Genomic DNA, 19,386 nt, shown 5'->3' with positions numbered 1-19,386 from the left:
TCTGTGATATAATCTATAACACACACAGAAATGGATGTATGGATGGACAGAGCTGGAAAATAACCAATTCAAACTGGAAACTGTGACTGAGCAGGCTTTTCTTTTGAGAGACATGTCCTGTCAAATGAGCTGAAGGGGAAATGGTGTCCGGGTTCAGAGCTGGAAGAACACTGTATTCTCTGCTTTAGTGAACTGAAATACAATGAAGAGAAGGATCTCTGGGAGAGCAGCGTGTGTGAATGAAACACGCTCTCTCAATGGAAAGCAATCTGAGAGTGCCATGGATCGCATAGAAAATACTTCCCACCTCTGGTCAGAGCAAGTCTTTTTATTTCAGTATCACACATACAGCAAAACAGTCTCCTCTCTCCCCTGCAGTCCCATCATAGTCATTCCATCAAAACAATATTAATGTCACAACACTTCAGTATTACGTGGCGAGTGATTATTTAAATTTTTCTTCCTTAAAAGCACTTGTGGTCTTTAGAAAATGTGTCGTCTTGGCCAGTGATGTTTTTATTTAATTTTAATCTCTCCAGGCCTAGAAACCTCTCATTAATCTCCATGAACAACAATAGAACTCCCTGACATTTTGACTGAGGATAAATCTGAACACTGAGCATCTTTAACTGTGCTTCATTTAAACACTTAGAATGGCATTTATTTCTTTATTATTCTTTTTACAGGAAATTACATAATGAGTCAAGAGCAGTGATTGGCTGTGTTTGAGTATCCATTCCCCTGCAGAACAGAGCCGTCCTGCATGCAGGTCAAGCAGGGGGAGGGGAAGTAAATGGATAATTAAATTGTAACATGTTCTTATTTGTTGATGACCGTCTTGAGAAAGTTAGGGTGTCTGTCTCTTACCTCTGATGTATGTACAGTATCATCCGTCTCTTACCTCTGATGCATGTATCATCTGTCTCTTACCTTAATAGGATAATTGCATGCCAATTAAAGACATCCGAACAGGTCCTGCATTATTATTATTATTATGCATGTATCATCTGTCTCTTACCTCTGTGATGTATGTGTCGTCTGTCTCTGATGTATGCATCATCAGTTTCTTACCTCTGTGATGTATGCATCATCAGTTTGACAGTTTCTTACCTCTGTGATGTATGCATCATCAGTTTCTTACCACTGATGCATCGGTCTTTTACCTCTGATGTATGTATCATCTGTCTCTTACCTCTGTGATGTGTGTATCATCTGTCTCTTACCTCTGTGATATGTGTATCATCGGTCTTCTATTTGATCTTTTTGTCCTCTTTCCCTGTTACGCCAGGCCGTCTTTGTAAATAAGAATGTGTTCTTAATTGACCTGCCTGGTTAAATAAAGGTCAAATAAAAAAGCTAGAAGACCTGCTGGCAGCCGTCTGTCAGGAGCCGCTCTGACGTCACAAACAGCAACAGGGCACAAAGGAAAACAACACTGAAAGCATCATGATGACAGAAACTTGTGTTTTTAGTTTTTTTTTCACATCCTCCTTTTTTCTGCAGTGCAAAGAATTAACAAGGAATGAACCAATAAATTAAAAGTTCATGTGTAAATACGATACAGGTCCATGTTGCCCCCCCCCCCCCCCCCCCTCTCTAGGTTGGTGGAGGGAGGGACACGCGCACACACACGGCCATCGTTCACATGAGCACACAGCTCTTGGCGCGGTCCTTCCTGACGGCGGGTGGGTGCTGGTGAATCTCAGTCCTTGGCGGCTGCTGAGAGACGCGCTTCAGGCCACGCCGCGAGACACTCCGTTTGAGCTGCTGCTGAGGACGCGGGACACGGGGTACAGAAGCCAAGGTGGTGACATGGAAGACGTCCCGCACACTGTTCTCGGAGTACCTGGACGTGCACTCAGCGTACGCTACCGCTCCCATCTGCCTCGCCAAGCTAGTACCCTGAGGGGAGAGACAGAGAGAGAGAGAGAGACACCTGTTACAGTACAAATATGCTGTTGTTGACCGATATGAAAGATATTCCAGAATTCACGTCCCTGGCCTGCTGTTAGCCTATGTGACAAGTTTCATCCACAGTGGCCTTGTGGTTGGCGAGATTAGCTCCAGACAGACGGACACAACTGATGACATGATATCCCCCTAGGCCTCGGCCTGGTGGAGATGATAAATCTGTCAGGAATCATTGACATCAGCAAGGAGGACGATGTCTGCAGCTAATTAGATAGCACCGATTCAAAACGGTGTGCTATCTATGCTATGCATGTTTAATTCAACATCAGACAAGATGATGGATACCAATTTCCTCTGTGCGTTCAGTAGAAAGCTATCCGGCTGCAAGATAGCCTAGCTTAGCACAAATTAATGGAAGCAGATACGGACCAGCTAGTCTATCTTAAAACTCTGAGGTGTTTTTGGCCAACAGTTAGGTTAGTGGTCCATATCAGGACATTTGTACTAAGCTAGGCTAGTTTTCTACTGAACAGAGAAGATGGTGTGTTCCTTTTAATAAGCAACATTCCATGCTTTCATAGTGTTACGGACGGTGTCATATATATATATATATATATATTAGAGCTGGGCCGTTAACGGCGTTAACGTGCTGCGTTAACGCTATACTAGTATCGCGCGATAATATAATTAACGCATTAATCTTAAAAAAAAAAAAAAAAAATTACATATTCATATTACCCAGGGTATGTTCGCTGAGCACAGATGCTCTTTTTCAGGAACGCCCTGCTTCACATTCACACAGTTCCATTCACACCTGGGAGCTGCCCAGTACAACCACAGTTGACACCATTGGCCACTGAGCAACTCCACTGGAGCAGTTGATTCAAACCATGTCACATAGTTCAAGTTTGAAATGATTCTTTCTGTTTTGCTCCTGAGAGTGCTAGATACTGTACTGTACTGGTAATATTATTTATTTGTGTTAACTTCTGAATAAAACAACTTATTAAACACAAGTACATCTTATTGAACATTATTTAGATATTTCATTACCAATTATCATAGCAAAACAGCTTTTTCAAACAGTCTGTAATGCATTTTGGAAACGGGAGATGGGCTCATGGTGTAATGGGCCACCTGGCCTGAGAAACATAAGGAGGAAAGAAAAAGTAAGGACTTACTTCTGGTAATTATTTGGGTAGAACACACATATTTTGAATGCCTTCGGCAGTTTTTTTTTTTTTTTTTTAGCCATTTTAATCTAGATTAATCTAGATTAAATCCAGGATTGCAGATAGATTAATCTAGATTAAAAACATTAATCTATGCCCACCTCTAATATATATATATATATGTATGTTATCTGTTATGTATATAGGCATGTTTTGGTTGTTCCGTTTCTGTCTCCCTCCTGTGTCTCAGGCCATGTCCCCACGTATCTGGATCTTTTGCCAAACGGATATTCTCAGGCTCAGTTTAAAAAGAAATCCTCATCCACACGACAGCGTTTAAAAAAAAAATTATCCTGACGCAAACACATAAACGCATATAAATTGCTCCAACAAGCATGCAGGCCAGTAGGTGGCGATAAGCTATATCCCAAATACCATAGTGGTACGAGCGGTCAGGACGACTGAGAAACGATAGGAATTGTCCATTGGTTCACCCAGCCCACTTGACCATTCCTAGCATTTCCATTGGCTATATTGACATACATAGATGATAAATAGATAGATATAGCGGAGGATTATGCAGTCCAGAGGAAACAACCAATCTAGATATGTCACGATTCAATGCTTTACTTCTGCGCACTGGGAGATACAATGTCAATGTTGAGATCACAATCTCCGGATTCTGAAACTAAATATGGCGAGTCCTTATCACAAACTATATATATATATACTAATTACAACAAGACGTTCATTAATTGCATTGTACTGTTCACGTGTGGTGCCGTCGTCGCATATATAAGTAAGGATAGTTTGAATGACATTTCAGCACCAAGGCGCTGTCGGCTGTCCACCGAAGTTATTATTACTTCAAAGCGCTACTGCCTATATGGATCAAACAAGGTGTAATAAGAATGTTTTAGGTGGTGGTAGTTTCTCTGTTAGGACATTATAGCTGAAATATATAGCCTAGCTAGCCTATAGTCGGTCTGATATATATTAGAGTAATAGTAAAGTAATATTCGCCAAACAATCTGACGGGCCAGATATTATTACGGCCCACCACAATCTGAGCATGCGTAGTGAGCTGTGGCGTCATCGTTTATCTAGAGACTATGCGTTTACAGTGGCTGCACGGATCCACTGAACGGATATTTTGGAAAATCTTCACTTTAAAATGTGTTTAAGAAAATCTCCCTTTATGTCTCTGAAAACACCCTTTACGTGTGGATGAAAGGCCCAATCGTGGAATAAAATGTGCGTTTGGCAAAAGATCCAGATACGTGGGGACATGGCCTCAGTATCTATTTATCAGGTGTTCTCCTCCCAGTTCCAGCTGGTTGCAATCAGCATCTCACTCCAGTCCAGCAGCAGCTGTGGCTAATCTACAATCAACCTCTACACCCCTCCATATATCCCAGTCTTTGTGTCAGTTCCCTAGCTCTCTGGTTCATTGTTGTGGTAACTAGCTCTGCGTCTTTGGTGGTAAATATCTCTTTGTGTCTTTGGTGGTAGAGCTCTGGCTTTTCGGTGCTTTTTGGTAGAGCTGGTGAAAGCTCTGGTTCGTTGCGCTGGTGGTTTCTAGAACCTTATATTTAGTGTGTTGCTTTTGGGGTATGTTTTGTAGAGCTGGTGAAGGCTCTGGTACTTTGCACTGTTAGTATAGGAAATATCTTTTGCGTTAGCCTTTATAGTAGAGCTGTGTCTTTTGGTGTAGAGCTGGTGACAGAGCTTTGTTTCATTGTATTGTGTTTAGGAGTCATTATAGTTTGTGTACATTTCTGTCTAACCCTAACCTGTATTTGTTTGTTAATCCCTGTTCACCCAGCCTATGGTGATTACTTTTCTGTATATTAACGTCTTGTTTCGCACACAGGGACATTGAGGACAGGAAGATACCCTGGGGTCTACATTTTGCATCACATAGGTGACCTGATGTTAGAGACACCAGCTTTAGAGTGAGCACCACCACCTGTACTTTTGGAGGAGTGGGTTCTTTTCCTTTTTGAATATTGATTTTGGTGCCACTGGTAGTCCTCCTTGCTCTGTGTTGCTGAGTTTTGTGAAATAAATACTATTATTTTGGCAAACTCTTTCATGGTTTTGTGTCACTACACCCTCACCTACCATGTCTGTGGCCTTGTGTTGCGTCCCCTTACTGGGGTGTGTAACACATAGTATGTAAATATATATAAGTATAACATTCACATAGTCAGATTGCCCTTATTTCAGCAAATCTGCACACAAACAGTATTAGTGAGAGTTCACAGGCCTTCATATTTTTCATATTAACACTCACCACATAAAACTCTTAAAACCTGTCAAGTTTGGTGTAAATCTGACATTGCGTTCACAAGTCACACCACTTCCTGTTTACAATGTGTTTACAATGTGTATGACTAACGGATCAGGAGACTTTGAAAATGTAAAGTTTGGCCTGATGGGGGCACTAGAGGAAAGGTTGTGGAGTCACCAGAATCAATAGGGTTCTTCCTCCAGGGGTCATGAATGTGCACAGCAAATTTGAAAATATTCCATGGAAAGCTATTGGAGTTGTCATGTTCACACGTAGAGGACGTAAAAACATCATCATGTCATGTCTTTGTCAAGTAATCGTTCATTCAATTCATTCCTTTATAATCCGTTTAATCAAATCTGTAATATTGCATTTCACACGTTGTCTGTAAAATGAATGCACTCATGCAAAAGGGTTAACCTTCTGTAGTGTGGCAGTGAATTTTTTTACCCACTTTCTTTTTCTGTGATTTTTCTCCCATCCAAATTTCCTCTTGTGCCAATTCTCCCTCCCCTGTCCTGATCGCCTCTATACTTTCCACAAGCAAGTTGTCCTTCCGCGTTGCTCTGATTGGCCATGCGCGTTTCTGGTCATGTGACATGTGCGCCCAATCGTGTGACGGCAAGTTTTTGGACGGTTAAGCTTAGGCGCTTTCGAAGTTGGTTAAGGTTAGAGTTTGTCTTAGAGCATGGCAATAGAACGCCAGCCCTGATTCCAAACTCTAACCTTAACCAACTGCGAAAAGAGTAGTCTAAGCTTAACCAGTGATAAACTAGGCGTTAGGTCGTTTGCAGGCTGTTCGACGCGGAAATGGGCTAAGACACTGCTCGTCATGCGATTGGGCGCACATGTCACATGACCAGAAACGTCAGTGGCCAATCAGATTCGCAAAACGCACAAACCGTAGGTGCATGGCCAATCACAGCAACGCGGAAGCTTGTGGAAAGTATAGACGCGTCCTGATCGTTGCTCGTATGTGCCCCCCACTGGCCGGTCGTAGGGAGGATAGAAGCCCATCACATGTCCCCTCCGATACATGTGGAGGCAGCCAGTCACTTCTTTTCACCTGCCAGCGTGGACTCTCATTGGCGAGGTGTAACGTGTGGGAGGCTCACACTGCCCACGCCATTTCCTGTCTTTGCTGTGCAGGCGCCCTGACCGACCTGTAGGAGTCGCTGTTTACAACGACCAGATTACCACCCATCGACTCCCCTCCCGCTGACTCTGCCAATTGAGTCAGTATGACGGCCGGCCCAAGCCGGAGGCAACGCCGACAGCCGGATTCGATACCGGTGTCTCTTGCGTTGGTGACTAGCGCAATGTCCGCTGCGCCACCCAGCCGCCTCAAAGGGTTAACCTTCTGTATTGTCGCAGTGAAAGGGTTAACCATTTGGTAGTGTGGTAGTGAAAGGGTTAAATCTAGTGTTTATTAAACAACCAGTAAAGTGATGTTAATTCAGTCAGAAACTGTTTATTGTGGAATGTTAACAAGTTCAGCGCCAGAGGTCGCTATGGCCGTTGTGTGCCAGCGCTTTGTTCAATGGGGATAAATGCTGGTGTTTGCAGTGCTAAAACTATATTAAATATTATATCTATGGATCTAATAACATAGTCGGTCATTGAGTTTCTTCTGGTCAAGATGCAAAAAACAGATTTTCATCCATACATTTCCGCTTTATACCGTGGTGAATATGAGTATAGTTTTAGAGTGATTCTGTGTCATCCCAGGAAAAGACGCCAAACAGCGTTTTACTGCATTTTCAAATCGTGCCATTTCTCACCTGGATCAATAATCAATCTGAAATCAACGCTAGATTATCGGTATTATGTTTCATCATGCATGCATGAAAGTGGGGGGGGGGGGGGGGGGGTTCTATGCTTCGATCATCACCAACGGAATACGTTACACAGTACATTACAGACACACGCTCCGATCGCGGGGAAAGAATAATCGGATCAACGCAAGATTGATAACATAGTCCGACTCCTTACCTTGTCTATGATGTACTGCAAAAAGAATAATCCAATTATCTGATCGCCATTCCAAATACTGATTGCGTGTGTCCAACGTAATCCAGCATTGAACATGAACCGGGGGGGCGGGGACCCTCGTCGATGCCATCCCTATAAGCACTTGTCTTGCCGGAGTATTTAGACCCCACCCGCATGCCGCAGCTCGGCCCAGACAACAAGCCACATAGTTTAAAATGGAGTGTAATAGCGGCTGCAAGGCGTTAGGGGCAGTATTGAACGTTTGCGATCTCGGACCCATTCCCAATGATAACATCAGGCTGGATGGATGAATTATGAATGGATATAGCGAATAAAAGAAATAACGATATAACCCGAAATATGTCGTGTCTGGCGTCCAATGTGTTAATGTCAGGAGAGTCATTGTTTCATCATTTGATTTGTTATAAGTGTTTTAGTCACCATCTCAGTATGATGAGGGGGCATGGCCTTCTGTTCATTGAAAGGAAATGTCAAGTTAGGATCATAATACATGAAGCTTTCAAATGTAAATACATCCATGGGATCAGTGTGATTGGTTGCTACGGAAGATTAACACATTGGACGCCAGACCCGAGATAAACCGGGTTAACTCGCCATCGCTTGGGCGCCAAACCTGAGAAAAGTCGGGTTTTCTATCGTTATTTCTTTTATTCGATATTCCCATTCATAATCCATCGAGGGAGCCTGTGTTATCATTGGGGATGAGTGAGATCGCAAACGTCACCGCCGCCTGCCACCTTGCGGCCGGTATTGCACATCCTTTGAAACCCTCTGGCTTGGCCTGTACGTCGATCTAAAAAGTCCGGTCCGGGTTTTCCTAGTGGGGCATTGCGAGCGGTTATAACACATGGATTGAGGATAATCAAGTACTCCGGATTCATGTTCTTTGGTTGATTATGTTGGCAACACGATCGACAATACTTGGAATGGCGATCAGACAATTGGAATATTCTTTTTGGAGCTCATCCTAGTCAAGTTAAGGGCTATATGGTATCAATCTTGCGTTGATAGAAGAATCCCTTCCCCACGATCGGAGCGTATGTGTCAGGGTTAGAAATTAACATTTTTTTTCAAGGGCTTTTTTTGCCCCCCTTAATTGATTTTCGGGGGCTTTTTTTTGTATTTCGGGGGCACTGCATTTTTATGATAAACGGTAGGGGTGGGACGGTTCACAAAATGGACGGTTTGGTTCGTATCACGATTTTGGGGTCACGGTTTTCAGTTCGATATACGTTAATCTTTATTAAAAAAAATTTAACACTCAAATCTAAACATGCTTCTCATTTATTAAAAATAAAAGGTTTACAGTGTTTACAGCCTTAAATAATGTTTGGCACACAAAGACCGAACCGACTGAAAAATATAGGCTACATTTGTCAAAGTATTAACTTAGTGCAAACAAACAATATGCTCAGCCAGCACTAGACTTTCCTTTCTTTAATTAATATAAACACACAAAAACAATGTCAACCATGTTTAAATTCCCTGATTGTCAGTTCTTAATGGAAAGATTCGTTTTCTGCTTGAAATTATTATGTTTCTGTCTACATTTATTTAGACTAACATTATTTAAATATTGAGTGCATCTGTGGTGGATTACGCAATTCGGTGAGTTGGAACTATCTATGGGTTGGCGCCGGGTCCCCACGGACATTTTAGTGTCACGCACCTTCAGCAATGTTATTATCAGCTCCGGTAACGTTAGGAGGTGATGGCATGCAGTGGGAAAGCGGCAATAGTCCCGGTTGGAGTTAATAAAACACAGTTGTATGTTAGCCTTCTTGGATGTTGAATAAACGCCTATCATTGTCTTTAAACACCCCGCCTCTCAGACTCCCATTTCCTCCTCTGCTACAGTAGCTACGGTGACATTTCATTGACTGTACAGTATTAGCTTGCGGGCTGCGTCGGGCTACCATAGTTAAAACGTGCGTTGTGTTTACGAACTGCTATGGCAAGATGTGTGTAGGCCTATGTAATGTTAATGGCTATGTTTTTAAAGTCGTAATGAAGATTGATTTATATTGTGCGTGCCATTTTTACACAAACTGACTAGCACCTGGCTGGCTACAGTGCTGCTGCTGCTGCCTGCAGCCAGTGCAGAACACCGGCTCCGCCAAATGATTTTTTTTATTTGCGCGTCATCTGAACCGTACGATACAGACGCTCCATTACCGGATAAATATATATATAATTAGTAAACTGTCGGGGGCATTAAGTGCCCCCTTTAACTGATTTTCGAGGGCATTTTGTCCATTTTCAAGGGCATTATGCCCCAAGCCCCCGTTAATTTCGAACCCTGGTATGTGTGTAATGTACTGTGTAACGTATTCCGTTGGTGACGATCGAAGCATAGAAACCCCCCCCACCCTTTCATGCATGCATGATGAAACATAATACCGATAATATAGCGTTGATTTCAGATTGATTGTTGATCCAGGCGAGGAACGCCACAGTTTCTAGTGAAATGCACTAAGAAAAATAGCTGCGTTTCCTGGGATTACACAGAATTACTCAAACTATACTCATATTCACCACAGTATAAAACGGGAATGTATGGATGACATTTTTTTTTCTTTTTCACAAATTGAACGATAGATATTCGATGTCAAATGGGCAATAGTTTTATATCCATAGCTATGATATTTAATAGTTTTAGCCCTACAAACACTGCCATGTTTCCCTATTCTTTAAAGCGCTGGCATTCTTACTACACGGCCCACAGAGACCTCTGGCGCTGAAAGTGTTAACAGGCTAACAGTGCTAGCAGGTGATGTGGATGTTTTTGAATTACTAGAATTAAATACATTGTAACTCTTCTAGGATCACTTTTATATATTTTGTTATTAACATTACATTATTATTATATTGTTATAACATTATTATATTATTATTATTATAACTAGTGCTGTCAGGTGATAATTTTTTTTAATCTAATTTATTACAGGATTTGTAATTAATTAATCACATTTTAATCTCATAACCATTTTAGGCCTGATATTCTATAATCATATTTCAAATGGCATGTGTCCGGATGGCAGAATTCAGTACTGTAGCTACAAAACCTTCTGTTTAATCATCTTCCATTTATTCATTTGCTTAGATTTTTCAGGTCTGGTCAATTTTAGCATGGTGTTATTCACAGTCAAAGATAAAAAATAATTTAATTGATATTCTAATTGGGTTCATTACAATTTACTCAAGCCTAGTAACAGACACAGTATTTCTGACACTGGGAATACTGTACATTCCCTGAGATCCATAGATGTCCCTAGAATCAGATACCAAGAACATGCAAATGGACCATATTAAAACAAAGTCTGTAAATGTGTATTCTACGTTCTTATGGAATGAATGACAAAAAAATATTTAAAGTAAAAAATAAATAAAAAATGTATTCTTTTTTTGTAAATAAAGAGTTAATTTTCATAACGCGATAATTTGCTGTGTAATTAATTAATCTAATTAACGCGATAAACTGACAGCCCTAATTATAACATAACATTACATTACATGATCGCTTGGACACAACTTTATACTTTACATTGATGAGTACATGTGTACAGGAGTATATCTTATATATTTATATCATGATGGAAAAGTATCCAAGAACACAGTATGCACTCATGTCATAGTACATACATATTATAAATACATACATGCTGTACATATATACATACATACCAGCGTTTCCGTTAGCCGGTAATTACCGGTATTTGACCGGCAAAATCTGTTGAAGTCCGACATATTTAATCTCTCCGGTCATAATGTCCGGTGAAAATAATTCCCTCTAAGCACAATTTGATTATTTGAATTGTATTCAAATAGGCTAAAATTAAATAGCCTATGCGATGAACGAAACAATCATTACTTGTTTCATCGTTGCTTCACCAAGCAGCCGGTCTAATATGACGACGCTGTGTCAGCGAGAGCTTGCTGCTAGATTTGCGAAAAGCATGCAGCTGCAGACCCACAGAACCCACCAGCTTACACAGTGCGGTCCCCAGACCGGACCTGGAAACACAGCTGCTCTGCGGGTCTGCAGCTGGATGCTTCTTGCAAATCTAGCAGCAGCAAGCTCGCGCTGACAACAGCTTTGTCATTATTAGACCGGCTGCTTGGTGAAGCAAGTGCAACGATGAAACAAATGTAATGAATCGTTCATCGCATAGGCTATTTAATTTTAGCCTATTTTAATACAATTCAAATAATCAAATTGTGCTTAGAGGGAATTATTTTCACCGGACATTATGACCAGCACCAAGTCGTTGGGAGGTGGAGATATACATCACGCAAACCCACGATAATGTTGCCGTCTCTCTCTGCCAAATTTCTCAGTTCTTCGCTTGATATAATTAATACAAATGTCCAATATAACGGAATTCGTTAGCTCATAAAAATGTGATTATAACAGACTGCTGTTTATTAATGTCGGGCAGACTGCCCACAGACACCTCAAGTCGGCAGCAGCACGAAGTCTCGAGGGACTTATTTTATTTGGAATATATTAATGACTGTATATACGCAAAAGTAGCCTAGTTTTAAGTTAAAATATTATAAATGCCTTGAGGATGTCATTCTTTATATAGGCCTATCAATTGTTTTTAAGCTCAATAAACTCTGACCGGAATTTATCCCATTTGTCCGGTAGAGTGAAATCTACCGGACACTCAGACCTGCAAAAAAAAATTCTAACGGAAACCCTGATACATACTCACACACACACTCATATTGTACTCACTCATCCATTTACCTGCCTCACAAGAATCTCCCACTTTTACATTCTGAAAGTCCAGCTAAGCCATGATGATGCAGAGATATACATGTGATTAAAGTGAGGCCATGATATGGAAAGTATCCTCCAGCGGCCAGACCATATTATTATGAATCTCCAGATCCCTGGGTTGAGCTCTGCAGCGACAGAGAGAGAGGCCATGTTACAGGAAGTCTCTACTCTGACCTGAAGCAGATGATACTGGGTATTAGGGCTGCAACGATTAGTCGACATAATCGACGACGTCGATTATAAAAAATCGTCGACGAGAAATTGTTGCGTCGATTAGTCATAAAAAAAAAAAAAAAAAAAAAAAACTTTATTTAATTTTTTTTTCTTTTTTTGTGAACTACCTATCTTTGAGAGAGTGGCTTTTCAGGGTTCCAGACAACATCATAACATGATGATCCCATAGCAAATTTTGGACATTGAAAACATTGTTCCCCTGCAGGAGATGATGATCAGACTAGACACACAATACATTACACACGCACTCCTCTCACTCACACACAGCGATCAGAGTAAGACACACACATACACACTCCTCTCACTCACACACAGCGATCAGAGTAAGACACACACACATACACACTCCTCTCACTCACACACAGCGATCAGAGTAAGACACACACACATTCACACTCCTCTCTCTCACACACAGCGATCAGAGTAAGACACACACACATTCACAATCCTCTCACTCACACACAGCGATCAGAGTAAGACACACACACATATTACACAGTACACACCTCTCACTCACACAGCGATCAGAGTAAGACACACACAAATTACACAGTACACACTCCTCTCACTCACAACGCGATCAGAGTAAGACACACACATACACACACACACGGACTCCTCTCACACACAGCAAACAAAAGTTATTTAAAGTACACTTCCACTTTAATTTGTATTATTTAATTTATTTATCTTGTTATGAGTGATTGCTGTATTGTTCTTCAAATACATTTTCATTTAAAGTGGCTTAAAGATCCAAATTCAAATGTTTCATGAGTCATTATTTTAATTTGCTATGGGATCATCATGTTATGATGTTGTTGTTGTTTGGTCCTGACAAGAGTCTCAAAGTCTGGGGTGATGGTAGACAAGCAACTCTGAGGTCATGCTCAATGTCCAATCTGTTCCTCTGCTCTGTCTTCAGCTGGACCAGAGCTGAGAAGCCACTTTCACAAAGATAGGTAATTAAAAAAAAAAAAAAAGAGCTTTTTTTTTGTTTGTTGTCGTTTACATTGGTTTTCGATTAGTCGACTAATCGAAAAAATAATCGGCAGATTAGTCGACTACCAAATTAGTCATTAGTTGCAGCCCTACTGGGTATAAGGGCCTAACTTGACTAAACAAAAACAATAAATCTATAAAGCCCTGAGGAGGCTAGATAACCGGCTAGAACATATAGTTGACACGTCTGTGGCTCGTGCTGGATACTCGTCTGGTGAAAGGATTGAATGTCCACAAGGTCCGTTCCAATAACACCCCAAATGGGTTTATTTACACAAAACAATCAATGCGCAATTTGCATGCGATATAAAGTAAACGCCAAAGGTACCTTCAAATGAACAAACAAATACTATACACTACAAACAAAACGATAACGAAACAACGTGCCGTGGCGACGTGACGCGATGGTCAAAAACTGTTGGCTCTCTGCCGGTAATCAAACACACCTGTCGTCATCAGTCCCATTACCCATTAAGTAGCTAAGTATGTCACCTACTGGTGAGCAATGGGAACTGATGCCATAAACACAATTTGGCAGGCACAATGTATACAGGCAGAAATCAACATAAATACATAAATCCAAACAAATACATAAAATATAACATATGGCAATACAACCATGTAAATTGGCTCTTACACTGGGGGTTCACAGAGTTCAGAAGTTCCTCTCCGACTGCTGGCTTCTTCCCAGAGGAGCACGTCTGTTTGGCACTTCCATGTCCCAAACTGCTGCTGCTATTTGATTTGCATTAGAGGCTAAAGGGTGGTCTTTTGAATGGAGCTCATTGAGAAGAGTTTCCTCTCCGAGCTCAGGGGACGTTTCGAGAGATGAGCCGGAAAACAAAGAGGAAATACAAGCAAGTACAAGCTTTCATTAAAGGCCTCTGCTGGCGGGGGAGGTTCAATCAAGCCATTTAGAGAGGAAACTATTTTGGGATGGAGAGAGTCGCTCTCGCTCATGTTGCTACTGACAGGAAAGTCGAGACCAACCCCCCCCCCCCTTTGAGAACAAGATGAGACGACTTTGTCTTCATCAGAGGAAATCACATTAATATGAAAATAGGGCTCCTTAAATTCAGACTGTTTGTTGCTCCAAGATACAAACAACTGACTTCCTCCTGTGTTCCTCTCCCTAGAGGCTGCTACATTTGCTTCATTTGTCAAACAATCTACCAAGTAGAAAGGTGATGCAGTCCATTTAGAAAGGAGATGCAGTCCATTTAGAAAGGAGATGCAGTCCATTTAGAAAGGAGATGCAGTCCGTTTAGAAAGGAGATGCAGTCCGTTTAGAAAGGAGATGCAGTCCATTTAGAAAGGAGATGCAGTCCATTTAGAAAGGAGATGCAGTCCATTTAGAAATGTGATGCAGTCCATTTAGAAAGGAGATGCAGTCCATTTAGAAAGGTGATGCAGTCCATTTAGAAAGGAGATGCAGTCCATTTAGAAATGAGATGCAGTCCATTTAGAAAGGTGATGCCGTCCATTTAGAAAGGAGATGCAGTCCATTTAGAAAGGAGATGCAGTCCATTTAGAAAGGTGATGCAGTCCATTTAGAAAGGAGATGCAGTCCATTTAGAAAGGTGATGCAGTCCATTTAGAAAGGTGATGCAGTCCATTTAGAAAGGTGATGCAGTCCATTTAGAAAGGAGATGCAGTCCATTTAGAAAGGAGATGCAGTCCGTTTAGAAAGGTGATGCAGTCCATTTAGAAAGGTGATGCAGTCCATTTAGAAAGGTGATGCAGTCCATTTAGAAAGGTGATGCAGTCCATTTAGAAAGGAGATGCAGTCCATTTAGAAAGGTGATGCAGTCCATTTAGAAAGGTGATGCAGTCCATTTAGAAAGGTGATGCAGTCCATTTAGAAAGGAGATGCAGTCCGTTTAGAAAGGTGATGCAGTCCATTTAGAAAGGAGATGCAGTCCATTTAGAAAGGTGATGCAGTCCATTTAGAAAGGTGCGCCCAGTAGAGCACATCTCCAGAAGGTGGCAGCCCCCCACATCTTTTCTAGTAGTATAGAATTAGGCAGGGCTTTAATAGACCAATGAAAGCAGATCTACCTGCAGTATTCCTATTCCACTACTACACACTTACACTACTAAGTTTACTACTAGTATCGCCGTCTTGCATTCAAAAGGTGTAACTTTACTTGAATATGTATTTCAATGGGAATGAGTTCAAATAAAATACTTGTTGACCAATATGAAAGATATTCCAGAATTCACATCCCTGGCCTGTTGTTAGCCTATGTGGCAAGTTTCATCCACAGTGGCCTGAAGTTGGCGAGACTAGCTTCAGATAGACGGACACAACTAATGACATGCTCTCCCCCTAGGCCTCTGCCTGGTGGAGATGATAAATCTGTCAGGAATCATTGATATCAGCAATGAGGACAATGTCTGCAGCTAATTAGATAGCACCGATTCAAAACACTTGCTGTGCATGTTTTTATTGAAAACAAGTTCAACTATTTATATACGCATCTTTCAACATTTTGAAATGACTAAAATATAAGCGACTTTGACTATACAGATTGTTACATGTGACTTTGACTATACAGATTGTTATTTGTGACTATACAGATTGTTACATGTGACTTTGACTATACAGATTGTTATATGTGACTTTGACTATACGAATTGTTATGTGTGACTTTGACTATACCAATTGTTATTTGTGACTTTGACTATACAGATCATACCATGTCATCACATACAATACAATCCATGTCATCACATATAATACTATCCAAGGTGTACACTATATTTATTGTAGAAAAAAGCAGGAAGCCAAACCAGCACTCTCAGGTTTCGACAATTTTAATCGCAACCGGATACAACAGACATGTTTCAGAACAGGTGTTCCTTCTTCAGTGTTATTGGCTAGCCATTAACACTGAAGAAGGAACACCTGTTCTGAAACATGTCTGTTGTATCCGGCTGCGATTAAAATAGTCGAAACCTGAGAGTGCTGGTCCGGCTTCCTGCTTTTTTCTACTTAAATCTTCGGGATTGCAGCACCCAGTGTCAATTATTGTGAGCGCGGTCTAACTTGACTTTCACTATATTTATTGTAAAATATAATGTAAAAAAAATAAAGAAATGAGCTGGCAACGGCTGAGCTGCCCCTTTAATGCGGGTTGGCTCTTATAACTGTCGGGGGCTGCGTCTCGGTAGCAGCGTTGGAGATATGGCTTGACGCGTTGCTGTTGACAATTTGCTTTTAAAATGTGACATTCTCTGGGCGGCTGAGTGGCTCAGTGGGCAATGCGCTCACCACTAACTAATGCTGGTATCGAGCCCAGCTCTCGGCGTTGCTACCGGCTTGGCCGGCCGTCATACTAACACAATTGGCAGTGTTAGAGGGTGGGAAAGCCGGTGGGTGGGGATTGGACGTTGTGGACAGCGACTCCTACAGGTCGGTTGGGTGACGCCGGTGCGGCGGAAACAGGAAGTATCGGGGGCAGCGTGAGCCTCCCACGCGTTACTCCTCGCCACAGAGTTCGAGCTGCTGCGGTGAAAAGATGCGACAGGCTGCCTCCTCGTGTACCGGAGGGGACACGTGATGCAAGGCTTCCATCCTCACTACAGCCGACCAGTGGGAGGCATAGTCTAGGAACGTTCAAGACAGGGGAGGGAAGAATTGGAAATACGAAATTGGGAGAAAAATAGAAAAATGGGGAGAAAAAGTGGATAAAAAAAAATTTGACATTCTCTGTCTGCAAGAGACTTTCCTCTCTAAACATGACCTGGGCCTCTTGAATTCTTTTAATGCCGACTTTCATGGTGTTGGTGAGTCAACGACTGACCCGTCCATGGGAATAGTGAGGGGGAGGATAGCTGGAGGTGTCGCTATCCTCTGGCACAAAAAAACTGGACTCAGTGATCAGTGTTATCAGACTCGAAGTCGACTGGTGTATTGCTGTACGATATAAACACAACAACAATGAGTTTATCGTCCTCAACGTATACACCCCTTATGAATGTCTACACAATGATGATTATATGGACAAACTAGCTTTTATCAACTGCTTTATACAGGATAATGTCTGTACTTTTGTATATGTGGTTGGTGATTGGAATGCTGACATCTCAGATATAAATTCTCTATTTGCTTTTTTTTTTTTTTACTTTTTCTCCCCATTTTCGATTTTTCTCCCTTCCCCAATTTCGTATTGTCCAATTCTACCCTCCCCTGTCTTGAACGCTGTTGGCCATGCCTCCCACAAGCCGGCTGCAATGTGGACGAAGCCTTGCATCACGTGTCCCCTCCGGTACTCGAGGAAGCAGCCGTTGCATCTTTTCACCTGTACAGCGCGATCTCTCAGCGGCGAGGGTCTGCGTGGGACTGGGAGGGACACGCCGCCCTCGTTGCTTCCTGATTCTACTGCACAGGCGCACCAACCGACCTGTAGTAGTCGCTGTCCACAACGTCCGATCCCCACCCATCAGCTTCCCACCCCCTAATACTGCCAATTGTATTAGTATGAACGACCAGCCAAGCTGATAGCAATGCAGAGAGCTGGGCTCAAACCCAGCGTCTCCTGCATTGGTGGTGAGCGCCTTGCCCACTACACCACCTAGCCGCCATAAATTCTCTATTTGCTAGGCATTTGATTCAATTCTGTATCGACAGTGAACTCACAATTTCCAGCCAAGTGCTTCTGCCAGCTGACAGCTTTTCTTATATTAGTGAAGCCTGGCACACAACATCCTGGCTTGATCACTGTATATGCACGGCCGATGCCCATGCCAATCTGCGCTCTATGGAGATTGTGTATGAGGCATCTTTGAGCGATCACATCCCCTTTATTTGTTTTATTGATTTAGACAGTCTCCCTGAGTTGACCAGGGAGGTTAATGACAGCTCTAGGGTCAAATTGGACTGGTCTAAACTCTCAGGTGAGGATGTCCTGTCTTATTATGGGAAAACTGAGACTCTTCTTAACACTTGAGTGCCGGCGACGTGTTATGTCATCTTTTCATGCCCCCCGTTGAGTGCCGACGACGCAAATTGTCGTTTGATTTCTTTATTAGCGATCTGAATTAATATTTCATCAACAGAGTCTCCCGTTGGTACAGCAGCCCCTCTAGGAGCTCCGATGGGAAAATACCGCCCCCTATCGTCTATCCCTGTGTAACTGCAGGCCATTCTATTATACTGGTGGATCTGTGGAGGGGGAGCCTCCTCGCTCCACTATGCTGGGAAGGGATCTGATGACCAGGGAAGTGATCGCGAGACGGAAAGCAGCCTGGAATATATATTTACAGCAGCCAATAATCAATCAATAAACACAATCGATATTTGGAATGGCGATCAGGAATTGGAATAATCTTTTTGGAGAACATCTAATCTAAGGTAAGGAGTCTATGTTAACAGTTTTAGGATAATCAGAGCTGTTTTCACTGAGATAACAGCGTGTCCCGTGTGTGTATATGTGTGTGTGTGTGTGTGATGAGGAAATGAGAGAATCGATTTCTCAGCTCGCTTCTATAGCGTGCATAAGTACACATATACTATCGATAATCTAGCGTTTATTTGAAAACTATTCATAAATAGGCCGACAAATGACAACGTGTCTAGTGTATTCGAGAATATTCCAAAAAATGCCGTTTATGAGGGAATCTTTCTATTTTCCGAAAATTTTCGAGAAAACGATAGCTTTTCGAAATGCTATAAAAAGGATATGAACCGATTAAAAAACAATCCGTTTCGACAATGTTGACTGCAAACAAGTCATTGATAAGCGACGGGCAGATTAGACACAGCATTAAAAACGCATAATCTATGTTTTTTTTTTTTATATATTTTTTCCCCTCCATTTTCCTCTGATTTTCTCCCATCCCAATGTTAGTCCTATGCCAATTCCCAATCCCCTTCCTGGTCGCTGCGCACTTACCCCCCACAGTCAGATCATCTGGGAGAGTGGAGGCTACCACGTGCTTCCTCCGACACACGTCCAGCCAATCAACCGCTTCTT

The 19,386-nt window shown here is 42.0% G+C and overlaps 1 protein-coding gene across 1 annotated transcript in view; it reads right to left on the bottom strand.

The window, feature by feature from the left end:
• Window positions 1–322: 322 nt before the first annotated feature.
• Window positions 323–19,386, bottom strand: part of LOC311237651 (rho-related GTP-binding protein RhoN-like) — an 81,844-nt gene continuing 62,780 nt past the window's right edge. The window contains exon 5 of the mRNA XM_084325604.1: window positions 323–1,902. Coding sequence (XP_084181730.1) covers window positions 1,642–1,902 — 261 coding nt within the window. The 3' untranslated portion in view covers window positions 323–1,641. The remainder of the gene's footprint in view (window positions 1,903–19,386) is intronic.

Source organism: Notolepis coatsorum, assembly GCF_963971535.1.
Source record: "Notolepis coatsorum genome assembly, chromosome: 12".
NCBI lineage: Eukaryota > Metazoa > Chordata > Actinopteri > Aulopiformes > Paralepididae > Notolepis > Notolepis coatsorum.
Note: the sequence above shows the minus strand (reverse complement) of the source record. Positions and strands in the feature narration are given on the sequence as shown.